General features: G+C 29.7%; 2 protein-coding genes across 3 annotated transcripts; one reads left to right on the top strand and one right to left on the bottom strand.

The window, feature by feature from the left end:
- Positions 1 to 508: 508 nt before the first annotated feature.
- On the top strand, positions 509 to 5,929 carry LOC132909544 (V-type proton ATPase subunit H). 2 transcript variants are annotated; one of them, XM_060964439.1, is made up of 10 exons: positions 509 to 685; positions 1,181 to 1,262; positions 1,468 to 1,657; positions 2,036 to 2,254; positions 2,993 to 3,088; positions 3,498 to 3,703; positions 3,789 to 3,873; positions 4,745 to 5,151; positions 5,225 to 5,338; positions 5,441 to 5,929. In XM_060964439.1, the coding sequence occupies exons 1-10, from the start codon at positions 628 to 630 to the stop codon at positions 5,529 to 5,531; spliced, it is 1,548 nt and encodes a 515-aa protein (XP_060820422.1). In that variant the 5' UTR covers positions 509 to 627; the 3' UTR covers positions 5,532 to 5,929. The 2 variants fall into 2 exon arrangements, with proteins under 2 accessions (XP_060820422.1, XP_060820424.1); XM_060964441.1 differs by lacking the exon at positions 2,993 to 3,088.
- Positions 5,930 to 5,931: 2 nt separating this feature from the next.
- Positions 5,932 to 15,462, bottom strand: LOC132909522 (DNA-directed RNA polymerase I subunit RPA2). Its single transcript, XM_060964399.1, has 16 exons — positions 15,291 to 15,462; positions 14,869 to 15,201; positions 14,565 to 14,804; positions 14,170 to 14,492; positions 13,845 to 14,104; positions 13,527 to 13,769; positions 13,032 to 13,309; positions 12,772 to 12,969; positions 12,578 to 12,685; positions 11,994 to 12,170; positions 10,602 to 10,816; positions 10,384 to 10,522; positions 8,725 to 8,881; positions 8,383 to 8,636; positions 8,143 to 8,307; positions 5,932 to 6,163 (listed from the first exon to the last, which is right to left on the bottom strand). The coding sequence occupies exons 1-16, from the start codon at positions 15,357 to 15,359 to the stop codon at positions 5,954 to 5,956; spliced, it is 3,369 nt and encodes a 1,122-aa protein (XP_060820382.1). The 5' UTR covers positions 15,360 to 15,462; the 3' UTR covers positions 5,932 to 5,953.
- Between the last annotated feature and the right edge of the window lie 37 nt (positions 15,463 to 15,499).

Below are 15,499 nucleotides of genomic sequence, written 5' to 3'. Positions count from 1 at the left end.
TTCAACGTATGTAAAGTAATGAGCGATAACTGGTAGAACCAGCCACTCCACTCATTAACGTAGAGTACGATCGTATATACGCATAGAGATATCAAGATTAAGTACGCGGTCATATATTACCGTGTAAGTGGATGCGATATGGCAATAGAAAGATAACGCTGTGTAGAGGCCCCTTCTGTTCTTGTCTAATCCGGCATACACACTGACACTACTCGTTGATCATTATTACACTTACATATTTACTGGAAGAATGTGCATACGTTATAAGATAAGAACGCAAGGGACCTTTTTTACAACGTTCTCTTCCTATTTTTATATTGCTTTTTCAGTTTGTATCTCGTATCTCTCGCATCTTTATATCCCTATCTCTATGGTCGAAACCTGTTTACACGATCCTTTCTGAGTACGGAATTTCCTCTCTGTTAACATCAAATATCACGTTAACTAGAAATATTTGAATTTTACTAGCTGTTAGGGAAATTTTGTATCCAGTTCTAACGAGTTGGTAATATATCAGTCTTGTGATCCAAGTGTTAAGGGAGGTGCAAATTTACGACAGTACGACCTTTATTCTCTGCGACTCGAATATTAAATAAATTATACAGGATTTAAGGAACAACAACAAAAATGGTTGATCGTGTGAACATTAAAGAAATGATACCGGCTTTACCGGATGAAAAAATTGGTAATTGACCTAAACGTACATATTTATTTCCTAATTTGACATTGCCCCTCCCAATAATGTGCTGTGTTTATATGATTTACAAGCATTATATTGCTTTTATTTGCGTCTTAATTTTATTCATTTCTCAAAAAAAAAAAAAAAAAAAATGATAAATTGCTAATATGTACGGAACTATATTCAATTTTTTACTGTATATGCCATTTCACAGAAGTTTGTTTCTTATGTCATGATGAAGACATTCATTCTTTTTATAATAATTTGAAAAAAATTTTTAAGACACATTTTTCTATAAACTAACGATATTTATTGTTATTTAAGTAATCTATTTTTGTTAATCATATATTATATTTGTGTCATATTTTTATGTATACTTGTTATCCTGAACATAAGACTATAAGCATCTGCACAAGTTTACATTGTTGTTTTATTCTTTTATTTGCATGATTGTATGTTGTTTATTAACAATAAATAACAATAACATTTAAAACTTTTTAGATATGCTAGCAGCTACGAGCATTCTTCAGCAACAAGCTGCTGATATTAGGAATCAACAAATCAAATGGCAATCGTATCAACAGTAAGAGCACTATCGTTTTATATATTAATATCAAAGTATTACTATATATATGTAAATATTTCATAAAATTTTATTTCGAATAATCTATAAAATCTTGCGCGCGTGTGTGTGTGTGTGTGTCTATATATATATATATATATATATATATATAAATTAAATGTAAATTAAATGTATTAAATAACACTTAATATTCTATGTTTTATAGGTCTCATATGATATCAAAAGAAGATTATGATTTTATAGTGGCTTTTGATACAAACGATGCTAGTGTACGGGATGCAAAACTTAAAGAAAATCCACATCAAGCTGCTAAAACTTTTCTTAACTTACTTGGTCATATTTCAAAAGACCAAACTATACAATACATCCTTACAATGATTGATGATATGCTTCAGGTACATCGAATCACATAAATTAAAACGTAGTAAAATACCCTTTATCCAAATTCATCAGAAGATAAAATGGTTGAGATAACTGAATCATTTGTAAAATAAAAGTGTACTAATTTTTTTCATTATCTAAAATTTTTTTATTCAAATAACCGAAATTCACATTTATATTTATAACTAAATCAAATCGTATATTTACCTTTTTTCTTTTTAACGATATAAAATTATTTATATTCAAGCTAAGAGTTTATATAACTGAAATTATACGCGGCAATAATTGAAATAATAAAAATTCATTTCATTTAAATAAATGGAATTCACATAAATTGAGTTTTCTTGTAATATGTGATTTATTTTTATTAAATGTTTTCAAATATATTTTAGGAAGATCGAAGTCGTGTAGAAATCTTCAGAGAACATTCAAGTCGCAAACGTGAATCGGTATGGGGCCCTTTCTTGAACTTGTTAAATAGACAAGATGGATTTATAATGAATATGACCTCTCGAATTATTGCCAAACTTGCTTGCTGGAGTCACGATCTAATGGAAAAGACAGATCTTCAATTCTACTTGACATGGTTAAAGGATCAATTAAAACTCAGTGTAAGTTAATAGATATATAACCATTTAATTACACGATTTAACAATTATAAACATAGTTTAAAAATAAAATATATTTGTGTACCATTATAAGTGTATTTTTCATCATAATATTAACGCAGTATTGTACATGCTTCTAATTTATTAGCACTAGCTTAGCTTTTCTTTTTTATATAATATAATTATGTGTGTGTACACAATGGTGTTGGTTTCCATTATACCATATAGGATGGAGAACATAATTGGAACTACTTCTTTATTATTACATAAAATATTTTTATATTGTTGATAAGTTGAATGGTTTCAAGGAGAATATGACTTGATGTGTTGCGGAATATGTAATTATGAAATAATTTCAATTGCCTGCTTCATCCTGTATACGTGTAAATTATAACTCAAATATTGTATAATATAATTCATTAATTAATCTCAAAATTATGTTCCTTTGTTCATTTGTATATTTTTATATATTATTAATTATTAATTATTTATATATATATATTATTAATTATACAACAAGTGAAATTTGTAACAATTTATATATTTTATACAAATTTTATATATATATAACTTTCACATAAGTGAATTTATAAAAGTCTGCTAAAGTATATAAATACAAATGCCAATAAATCGCCTTAGATCAAATGCTACTAACTATACATTAAAAATATAGGCATACTGCAGCGTACACAGTAAAGCGATAGAAAGTGATTGCAATTATTTAAATATATGGGGTTTTAGCTTGAGGTTCCTCAGGATACAAATTTACATACAAGAGTAGAACAAGGCAACACTGTAGACAAAGAAGCAAATGAGCTACATGAACTACAAAGTCTGGTTAGTCTCGTAATAATTAAGTATGTATTAACACGAAAAGGTCATACAGCTACACTTTCCTATCAATTTTTGAACATAAGATAGCGCGAGGTACAAAGAGTTATAATTGCAAACAGATTACAATTGAATATAAAAATAAATAAACATTATAATAACCATATGTAATATTCTTTATACGAAATTATTTTTATTTAAAATAGAAATTACTACTGCTGGATGCCTGTGCATCTCTGATAAGATTTTATCATTAATATAAATTGTTCTTGTTTTGTACATATAAGAGTACATTCGCATTTGGTTTGCATAATGATTTCTTTTTATTTTACTTTTTTGGTGCACACACATAATTTAAATTTCAATCTTGTTGTTCAATTATATTTTTATTATATATACCATCGTGTTTATTCAGAATAACGAATACATTCAGTCCGTGGCACGTTGTTTACAAATGATGCTTCGCATAGATGAGTATCGTTTCGCATTCGTGTCAGTTGATGGAATTTCTACTTTACTGAGTGTTCTGACAGGCAGAGTAAATTTCCAAGTACAATATCAACTGATATTCTGTATATGGGTACTCACTTTTAATCCCTTGCTTGCAGAGAAAATGAATAAGTAAGTATTGCATATATCTATATTGCATAAGTGTAACTGCATTTTAAACAGTTGTTAAAAATATAACATAAAATTTTTATTCTAGATTTAGTGTCATTCCTATATTGGCGGACATTTTAAGTGATTCTGTTAAGGAGAAAGTAACTCGCATTATTTTAGCAGTATTTAGGGTAAGTTACTTAATCTTTCCAACGAACGAGACGGTTGTAGCCGTCTAATATTGTTTTTATTGACAACAACACATACGGATGCTAATTTATATGAAAAAATACCAACAAGTTTCGAAATCCTGTCTAATTTTGTGGGATATATGTGTGATTCTATGTGCCATTTCAATTTTACAAGTGTCCGCGAAAGTGTTAATATGTTAAATGTTTCAAAATTACAGTTACAATAAGAGAGGTGATACGAAATAATGAAAGAAACATTTTTACATATGCTTAATTCACTTTATAGTATATAGTTTATAGTTTATAGCTATATAATTTTTTATATATATAATGTTTCAAAAATTCAAATTCGAATGTCTGTCAATAAGCAATCTACTGTACACCAATCATTTCTATAAAATGGTCTTTGTATATCTTAAGAAAAAGAAAAAGATAGAAATATTAAGTATATCATTATTTGCTTTTGGTCTGTGTACATATATTGTTTGGTATAGAGATTATGATATTTCATTTTCAAATCCTAATTTATTTTTTAACTCCAATATTCTCGTAAATGTAGCAGAAAATTACATCTCACTATTCATAACATTTTAATGACGTGGTATTGATTCCTGTTAAAATCTAAATACAAGGGTGAGATTTCATAGCTTTCATATTCAGTAGTAAATAATTTATTAATTAAATCTTTATTAAAACAATCTATGTATGACTGATTTTCTGATTAACAGACACTTAAAATTTACATTTTTGGAGATTCATTATAAAAAGATACAGTAATTGATTAATCAATCCACAGTTGTAAAATTTTCTATACTTCTTTTTTAATACATATTCTATTTTTATTACTTTATTCTTTTTTAATGCTCCATAGAACCTCATTGAGAAAGTAGAGGATGGACAAGTTGCTAAAGAACATTGCATCGCGATGGTACAGTGCAAGGTACTGAAACAACTTTCGATCCTTGGACAACGAAAATTTGACGACGAAGATATCACCGATGATATTGAATTCTTGAATGATAAATTACAAGCATCTGTTCAAGACCTAAGTTCGTTTGACGAATATTCGACCGAAGTGAAATCGGGGCGTCTTGAATGGTCTCCCGTTCATAAATCTGGCAAATTCTGGCGAGAAAATGCTAATCGACTAAATGAAAAGAATTACGAGTTACTGCGTATTCTGGTACATCTGTTAGAAACTAGTAAAGATCCCTTAGTTCTCAGCGTAGCTAGTTTCGATGTAGGAGAATACGTAAGACATTATCCACGTGGTAAACAGTACGTTCAATGAAACTTTTTTATTTACACATTAAAAAACGATTTACTGAAATCATTTTTGAAATTATTCCAGTATAATAGAGCAACTTGGAGGTAAACAGCGAGTAATGCAACTTTTAGGACATGAAGATCCTAATGTAAGATACGAAGCTCTTCTTGCAGTCCAGAAACTCATGGTACACAATTGGTGTGTAATTGAAACATCTATATACAAGATAAAATTTGTACTAAATTATTGTCAAAAGTCGTAATATTTGATAATATAAATGGTTTGGTATTTTATTTATAGGGAATATTTAGGAAAGCAACTGGAGAAAGAACAAACTGGATCAAATGCACCAGGAGCAAAACCTGGAGCACAAATCCCAACGAAAGCATAAACAAGTACATAAGCTATGTAAGTTTTGATTCAAGTCTGTATACTTTGCGTTTGTTTTCATATTATTTACTTAAATACTTGCTTGTCCAACTGCTTGTACACTGCGTATAAAAATCAGTATGAGAAAAACATTCTTAGTATTGGAATTGTATTATAAAAATTACTTTGCATTCTAATGTAATTATCTGTAGATAACAAAAGAACAATATATATTCCAATAAACATATGATTCATCATGTTGTCAAATCCAATAAATCAAGAAATGTACATAACTGTTATAAAGTATTTAATAACGGGATAAATATATTTCTAGAATAATATTTATGGAATTTGTAAGTAAAATGTTTATGAAATGTTAAGAAAAATAAACTATTATCACTAAAAGAAAATAGAAAAGTATATGCATTATATTTTCGTTTATTTTCATTTCTCCGCAAATGACAATTTTACATTAATATTGCAAGACGTTAATTGCGTTACGAGATATCGGAAAATATATGGTATGTCGACTTCTCTAACAGATTCATCATCACCACAAAGACGACATTTTGTCTTGTCATTTAATCCTGATGCACTTAGAGCCATTTCCATTACCGGACCCAATAACGTTCCACATTTTTTACAAACTAAAGTCTGAAACAATAACGTTATTATTAATTAAATGTATGCTTATATAATAAAAAAGAAAGAAATATGTGTTCATAATAGACTTATTGATGGCAATGTAAAGCTATAATTATTGCGAGATGTTCTCTTTACATGAATCTTATCTACATCTCTTACAAGTATTAACTAATGCAAAATAAATCAGAGACTTGGAAAGAAATGGTACTAAGAATATTTTTATGCTTAGACATTTAAATAATTTAAAATTAGACTTACTGTTATATGTACCAGAGTATGTTATTATTTTTATATTTCTTAGTTATATGTGTTTTATATTTTTATTATATTTAGTATAATGATAAAAATAATATTAAAATAATTCCTTTTTCTTTATATAAAATAATTGTATCTTTTTCAGATATGTTACATGTAATTAATCAAATTTTATCATAAAAATAAATTTTTGTTCAAAATAATCAATATAAAGATATTTTTAATTTTGATTACGAATTTGTTTTCTTTTGCGAATAATATTATATAAATATAAAATTAAATGGGTAATTTATAAGACTAAAAAAAGTGAAATTCGTATGATTAATAGTTGCGCAAATAAATATTCTTTTGTGGAGGTAGTTTTATAAAAGTTAGCAAACAATGACAATTTTGAAAAGTTGTATTTTTTAAACAATTTCAATACCAGCAAAATGATAACTTAAACCCTTCCCATTTTGATATAAATTACAATATATTTCAAACTTGAATAAAAATTAAACAAAAATGATCAATTTTGCATGGAATAGCATCAAAAGTGAACTATTGCCAGTGCTCAGCAAATTGAGTAATTCACTCAGTGTTTTTAGCATAAAATCGTTTTTAGCATAAAATATTAAATGTAACAATTGATTTGATTATACTATCTGGGTTTAATTTGAGAAAGAATGAATTTCTCTGCTTTTGTATGACTAATGTAGCTTATTGCAATAAATTGATAATATAAACTTACATTAAAAAGAAAAAAATGTGGGTTAGTCCATTTTCTCTTAATGTCTCAATTACAGGGTGCGCCGTTAGAATCCGGACAAAAGAAGTTTTGTGCAGAAAGTTGTTTATTTAAGTCAATACACAAAAACACATGAAAATGTTGTTATATCTCATTTAAAGGGTCCTTGCTGAGAACTTTTATTCTATGTAACCACCCTCTGCCTCTATGACCTGCTCTATTCTTGCTCTAAAGCGCGAGCACGCTGACTTCAACTGGTCGCGTTTAATTGTCGCGAATTCTGACTCGATAGCAGCTCGTAGGGAGTTGACGTTGGGGTGCCTGCATTTATTAGTTTGTCTCTCGATAACGCCCCACACGTAATAGTCCAATGGGTTTAGGTCGGGACTGTTAGGAGCAGCTTCGTGTTTTAACGAACACAGAATCAAATGACAACGGGCAAATCTTTTAAGCTTGGCGGCCTCGGAGAGCATCTGACGGACTTTGAGAACGTAGGAGGCATATCTAAGATCCTCTTGAGCTATTCGACGGACAATCGTTTCACTCACCCCCAAGACGGAGGCTAATTTTCGGAGAGAAGTTCCCGGATCTTCCAAAATCATGTCTTGGGCCCTTTGAATAATTTCTGGCGTCCTTGTTGATTTTTCCCTAACCTGAACTTTTCTCGCCGGAGAAGGAGAACCCTTCTCGAACCACTCTGAGGCTGCGTATCTCTTAGCAATGTCGTATACCGTCGATCTTGGGTAGCTAAAGAATTTTATAATTTCGACCGGCGTTCTCCCGGCGCGAAGACTTTCTATAATCGCCGCTCTTCTATCGTATTCCGGGTTTTGCTTAACGAGTTCTGTCATTTTGAGGTTATAGAAGACTTATTGACATATTTAACTAACTTCAGAGTCAATCAGCACAAACATCTGAATTCTAATATGGTGGGAACTACAAATTGAATTCTGTCCGAATTCTAACGGCGCACCCTGTATATGTTCTATTATTTAAATTAACTTACGGTAGTTTTGTCTGAACAATGGAAAAGACGATCCTGAAGTAAGAACGAACAACCATGAGATAGTAATGAATCTCGTTCCATTTCTCCAAAGCGAACACCACCACCCCTCCTTCTACCCTTTATAGGCTGTCTTGTTAAAACATCAATTGGTCCAGTACTTCTCACCTGTAAACATGATAAAACAATAGATAAAAAGACACATTTTAACTTATTATAAAGAATTTAATTCTCTCTACCAACCTGCCACTTATCTGAAACCATGTGACGTAATCGTTGATAATGTACTATTCCAAAAAATATATCAGCAGTCATTTCTCTTCCGTCTATTCCTGAATACATTCTTTCTGTTCCATAATAATTATAACCACCGCGTTCCAATAATTTTCCAAAATATTCAACAGCTGTCTCATCCTCGTTAAATCTAAACGATGTTGCATCATGCACCAATCCATGTATGGCTGCTGATTTTCCAGCCATCACCTCGATCATCATAGCTATTAAATATGCAATTTAAATAGTTACAATAAATACAGAAGTAAATATTTCAAATACTAAAATCTGTTTAAAAAGAATTAATTTTACCTATTGTCATACGGCTTGGAAAACCATGAGGATTAAAAACAATATCTGGAATTAAACCTGTTTCTGTAAATGGTAGATCCTCTGCAGGCCATTTTTGTGAACAGATACCCTTTTGACCTGCCCTCGAAGCAAATTTATCTCCAACATTTGCATTACGCTAAAAAATTCGAAATTCTTATTTGGAATCCTTAGGTTAATATTCTTATACTTTACAGAAATTACTATGCAGGACTATCACACAATAAGTGGTACAAGCAACTAGTACAATCATTTTTATGTAAAAAAATTAATTGGAAATGTAGAAAATTTGCAAAATAGAAGTGTGCTTGTAATTTTTAACATTTCAAAATTAATTTTTTAACATAAGAAAATATTATTCGAATATCAAATCTTTTAAATTAAAAAAAGGAAGAACAATTCGACCTGACAAATAATTTTTTAAAATAAAAATTCATACTTAAATACAGCTTCTCTTCAGGGCACAGGAAGAGAGAGTAAAGGGGCAAGGACAGAAAGCGTTAAGGGGTTCGCATATTTAGGTGTACTAATGTAGAGGGATGGAAGCATAGTAAAATATATAAAAGAAAATATAAAAGGTGCGAATGTCATACACTTAGCCAGATATGGGAAATCAGGGAAAGAAATTTTAGAGATAATTTCAGATCAAGAATGTTCCTATTTAATTTGTTGGTGATGGGAGTAGTCATATATAGTGTGAAGCTGTGGGGTGTGCAGGAGGAAAGGAGGTGCTAAGGAAAGAGAAGAATATCTGAAGAAGAATGGGTTTAGTATAATGGGAGCTCAGGAAAGAATGGAAAGAGGGTATGACATCTCAAGTTGAGAGTAAGAGACAAGGAAGTGCAAATATAACAAGATTGCAAAATCAAAGTCTGTATAGCCAAAGATATAGGTATAATATAAATATAAATATGTAAGAACAGTGCAACTGTCAGGAAAAAGAGCAGTTAATGACACAAGCGAGATACAGATTGATAGAGAGGTGGAGCAGATATTAGGAGGGGAGTAAAAGGAAAGAATGGGGATAAATGCGAAGATTTAAAACACATGACATGAAAATGTAGAGAATTAGAAAGGGAGATTGGTATAGGAGAGATATTCAACGAAGAAGGAAAAGATAGGGTGTATACTGAGGAAATTAGAAAAAAAGAAAGAGGAAAGAGTAAAAAAAAGTAAGCTATACAATTACAAAGTAATAATTGTAAAGATTTACACAATTGATAACATATATAATAGTTAATGGTTAAATAGATGATAGACAGTAAATATGTAATAGTAAAATAAGGATAAAACAAGGTTTGTTTGTGTGTGTGTGTGTGTGTGTGTGTGTGTGTGTGTGTGTGTGTGTGTGCGTGCGTGCGTGCGTGCGTGCGTGCGTGCGTGCGTGCGTGCGTGCGTGCGTGCGTGCGTGCGTGCGTGCGTGCGTGCGTGCGTGCGTGCGTGCGTACGTGCGTGCGTGTGAATAATTAAATGAGAATGCAAGGTAATAAGGAAGAAAAATGTAAAATCAACAAAATAATAACAAACTTTTCCTAATTACATGTGTACTATAACATATATCATTTGGAAAATATCCCTGACATTGATATCCAATTTTCAAAGATCATCAATTCAAGAGATATAAATTGATATTTTACTTACTGGAATACGAAAAGTGATACAAGCTCTACGTGGAATATGACCATGTAATGTTCCACAAAGTTTTACAGTATCAACATAAGCAGCCTCCTTTCCATGATATTTACCAGTAACATATGTTGATTGATCTGCATCGTAATAACTATTAAAAAAGATGTATTTCATATCAAATAAAATAAAAGATTATTGAAAATGTTAATAATTCTATGAATAAAACTTACCAATAATAGACATCACCTTCTGAAATCATTGTACCTAAAATAGGAAGACCATCGACGTCTAATTTTTCTGCGAGATCAGGTTTATCAGGATTCCTTGCAAAATAACTTTTCTGATCTTTCAAATCTACGAATTCACATTTATAAATCATTCCATGTGCAAAACCCCTATCGTGCGCTGCTTTGTTTATGATCATCGCGTCTTCCATATCATACCCCTAACAAAATAAGTAACAGTGTTTAAAAATTATTAGATCGGTCAATACAAAATGTTTCCTCAAATAAAACTTTCATCTTTGCAGCAATTTAAAAGTTTCTTCAAAATATCACATATTTAATCAAAGTACTTTTTGTATAATTTTATATACTTGTCTCTTTTAATTAATTTCATTATTCAAGATATATAAATGTCATCTATATTTCAGAACTAAAACATTTTTCTTAAAATATGATTGTCAATAATATATTTTCTAGTCTCGCCCTTACTTTATTTTGTAATGAAAAATCAAACCTTTGAATTTCATGAACCAAGATTGAACACTTCTATCATTATGTATGTATATAATTTTCTTAAATGGTAAATTTAGCAATTACAGTATATATATCTATACTGGTATATTTTCAATTAATTCTCTGTTACAAAAAGAGGCAATTGAGAGTTATGTTATTGTTTTTCACCAACATTGACGTCGCCTTTTCCAAATTTAATTTCATTGAAAAAATAGAATTCTATATATATATATATATATATATATATATATATATAGAGGGTGTTTCGTTTAACTGGGAAATGTGAAATATCTCTTGAGGAATTGAAATTACCAAAATATTATCCTTACAAAAGTTGTTTGGTATATAAGAGGACATTAAGTAGTGTAGATAATTTTTTTGTAAGTGTATTAGTGGAGGAGGTATTACAGTCAAGTTCATATTTTTAAATGGAAACCTGTATTTTTTTATTTGTATCACCACATGATATCAATCCACGTAGTAGAACATCATAAATTAGATCCTTAGAGCGCTATCATACTATGAATAAAAAAGTACAGAGTTTTGTTTAAAAAACCTAACTCAACTTTAATACCTCCCCCACTATTACACTTTTAAAGCATTATTTACATTAGCTAATGTCCCCCTATATGCTAAATAACTTTCGTAAAAACAGTTTTTTCATAACTTTAATCCCTCAAAAGATATTTCACCATTTCCAATTAATCAAGACATCCTGTATATGTTAAAATATAATATATAATTCTAATATTTAGAATATATATATATATATATATATATATATATGTGTTATATATATGTATATATGTATATATATGTTGTATATATATATATGTTTCATACACACCAATCTAAAAATTAACATATATATTCGGTTGTACTTACTGTGTAAGAAATAACGGCAACGATTGCATTAGTACCCATAGCAAAATCATCAAGATTAATTTCGTCATAATGCACTGGCCGAAAAAGTGGTGTTGCAGGTGTTTGCAACCTATATAATTTAGTTTCAGATTGTAATTGCCATGTATGGCATGGAGTGCCCATTGTTTGTTTACCCATCTGAAAAACAGCGGAATTTATTATTTGAAAGTTCGCAAATTTATTACTTTCAAGCAAAAAATATTTGTAAAAAATCTTAAGGTGTATATACACCAAGCGTACTAGAAATACATATTTACAAACCCCTTCAGTAATTAATAATATAAATAGTAGTTAATAATTATGTGATAAACATAAATGCTCATTTTACTAAACTTTATGAATACTTTAATACCTCAAACTTTATTTCTGTGGAAATAAAGAACTATCATCTTAGGAAATGGTGCTATTCATAAATTAGTAACAAATGCTCACTAACATGTCATTCTTTGTTAATATTTGTTTAATGGAAACATTAAAAAAAAATATTCTTTATAAAAGTTTGTTAATAGATCATAAACAATTGCTAACTTTCTGCATAATTTTACCTGACATTGATACATATTTCGAGGACTTTGATTACAATCGGGCATTGGGATAAGACTTGCTAAATTACTTAAGAAAGCCGTTTTTGATAATTCTTGATGTGATGTTAACTGTAATGGTAAATAACATTTTTATAAATAAATGAATAGCAAAGCAAAAAAAATTATTTTGAAAAATGAGGAAAATAATATATTACTCCTTCATAGGCTTCTTCAGGTGTAACACAGATATTTAAATAAATTTGTTCAAATGTTCCTATATATTCCACCTTTTTGGCGGCTAAATTCATTACTGGCCTCATCATACGAGCTGGATTTGTAAATAAATATAATCCTGGATATTGTGCTGGTACATTTTTTTTTGGCACCAGTGCTATCTCCATCGTACACGGAACCTAAATATAAATAATAAAAGAAAAAAAGTTTGTTGTACTGAATTAAGAAATTACGAAGTTACCTCTTCGCCTTTTATTTTAAGCAATCGTAGCTTGTCTGTTACTCTTGAAATTATATTATCGTCTATTAATCCTATTAATTTTCCATCCAATATTACAGTGTAAGACTTTTTCCAGTTATCAGCAATTGACAGTGGAATCATTCCAAGATCCATTAGTATGATGGGAACATTAGCTTTCAATTTCGGATTAGTATGTTTCGTAATGATGCAATTCATCGTTAAATGATTAAGAAGACCACAAGGTGTACCATCAGGTGTATGTACAGGACAAATGAAACCTATAATATTACAACAAATTATTATTATTGTTCTTGTATTAATAAAGCAAGATTTGTTTGAATATTACAAGTTAATAAACAAATATTACTGTAGTAATAAAACAAACTGGATCGTATATAATTGAATAAAGTAATATAAAACAAAATGTTGTGCATCTATTATTTCCTTATAAAACGAAAGAAATTTTTTAAACAACCTAATATACTAAAGTATTACCCCATGCATCTGGCAATAATTGTCTAGCTTCTGTGGTCCTCATTTCTTGGAAAAAGGAACCTCTGTGTATTGCGCGAAAATGGCTCATGTATCGCATTCTATTAATATTTTCAGCAACAATTGAGAGACCTGTATTTTGCATCAATCCTAAACCTGTTGATGATCTTAAATTTCCAGTAGATAAAAAATTTTCCATTTGTGCTTCCAGCGAATTTCCATGTTTCATTACATTTAACATTTCCTCTATATACATATGCAAAGCAATTATAATTGTAATATAGATTTATAATCTTTAAATTAATTTTTGAAAATACTTACGAACATTCAAGGTGTACCTATTGCCAGCACTCCTTGCGCGTTTCAAAATACCCATTTTAAGACCAGTCAACCAACTATATAATTTTTCTTTCAATACTTGCAAATATAAATGACCACCCAGTAAACATTCTTGCATCATCACAGCATCAGCACCTTCTACGGCACATTTATTATTTGCAAGAGCAAATAGCTTTTTTGTCATAAATGTGAGTAAATAAAATTTATCCAGTGGATCATGAAGATGAATTGCTATACAATTCCTAAAAATGATATATGTTAATAACATAAATTAATTTAAATTTCTCAGTTCATTAATTAAACTTACTTGATTATAAAGTCACAAACGTCTATATCAGTAGCATCATGAGGTAATTCAAAAAGTTTTATTCTAAACATTCTCCCTATATAAGCTTTGCATTCTTCATGACTATTTAAACCTTGTTCGTGTACAGCTCTTAGCATATTTAAAATACAACCTTTGTAATATAAATCATCTTCACATCCAGCTGTTAATGCACTATAAATAAAAATGTCCGAAACATCAACCAGGCATTTTAACATCAAGATCAATGGAACATAGTATAAAATTTTTCTATATGAAAACATTAATTTTGCTGAGCCGTCAGTTACATAATGTAAAGTATTATTCTGTAAAACATATAATGATGTAGTAACATAGTTTTAATTTATAAAAAATTTAACTGGATTTAGAACACATACAGCTGTAGTATTATCATCTCGTACACTTCTTAATAGCAACCCAAGATCGCTAAATTGTACGCCACGAGCTTTCCAGCCTGATCTTCTAATAGCAATAGGATAATTCCTCCTTGTCATTAATAACATTCTTATAATCCTCTCAAGGCCTTTAATAATGAAATATCCACCCCATTCTTGTTCATGTTCTCCATGAGCAACTAAATCTTTAGGACTCATCTTATTTAAATGACATCTATTAGACTGTAACATTAAACGCAAATAAAATGTAATTGAGCAATTTATTTTGCATAACTATATTACATACTTTAACCATAATTGGAATTTCTCCCAAATCCTTTTCGAGCGTCTCTTGCACTTTATTATTTATAGACCATCCTAATTTGACTGTTATCTTTCCTTTATAAGTACATCCTCGTTGTCTACATTCTGTAGGATAGATTTTATGATTCTTCACCCCAATTGCACCAGATGGAATATTTGGTTGATGAATAGATACATCGTCGATCCATAATGCTACTTTGTCTTCATTTGGCAGATGAATATAAACAAGTGGATTGTCTCTAACTGCCTCAGACAGGCCATCTTCTAGCATATAATTAAAAGAATCTATGTGCGGAGCACCTAAGCTCTGCAACAACTGAAATATATAAAGAAATTTAATTAAACTTAATATTTTTGAATTATATTTATGGTTATAGTAATCGTAAAAGAAAAATAGATATTTACAGGATTCTGCTTTTCTGGAGGTTCGCCAAAATTTGTTGACGTATTTGTCAATTTCGGTTCAATCAACATTTCTATATTTTTCCAAATTATAACATAAAATGTTTAAAATAAAATAAAATAAAATAAATATACACTACGTAAATCTGGTTACGTATATTCGTTACGTACGACACTTCCTTCCACCCATGTGTATGTTGCAGTGCTACCAA

The sequence above is a fragment of the Bombus pascuorum genome, chromosome 8 (genome assembly GCF_905332965.1).
Source record: "Bombus pascuorum chromosome 8, iyBomPasc1.1, whole genome shotgun sequence".
Classification (NCBI taxonomy): domain Eukaryota; kingdom Metazoa; phylum Arthropoda; class Insecta; order Hymenoptera; family Apidae; genus Bombus; species Bombus pascuorum.
The sequence above is the reverse complement of the archived record's forward strand: the minus strand, read 5'-3'. Positions and strand labels throughout refer to the sequence as shown.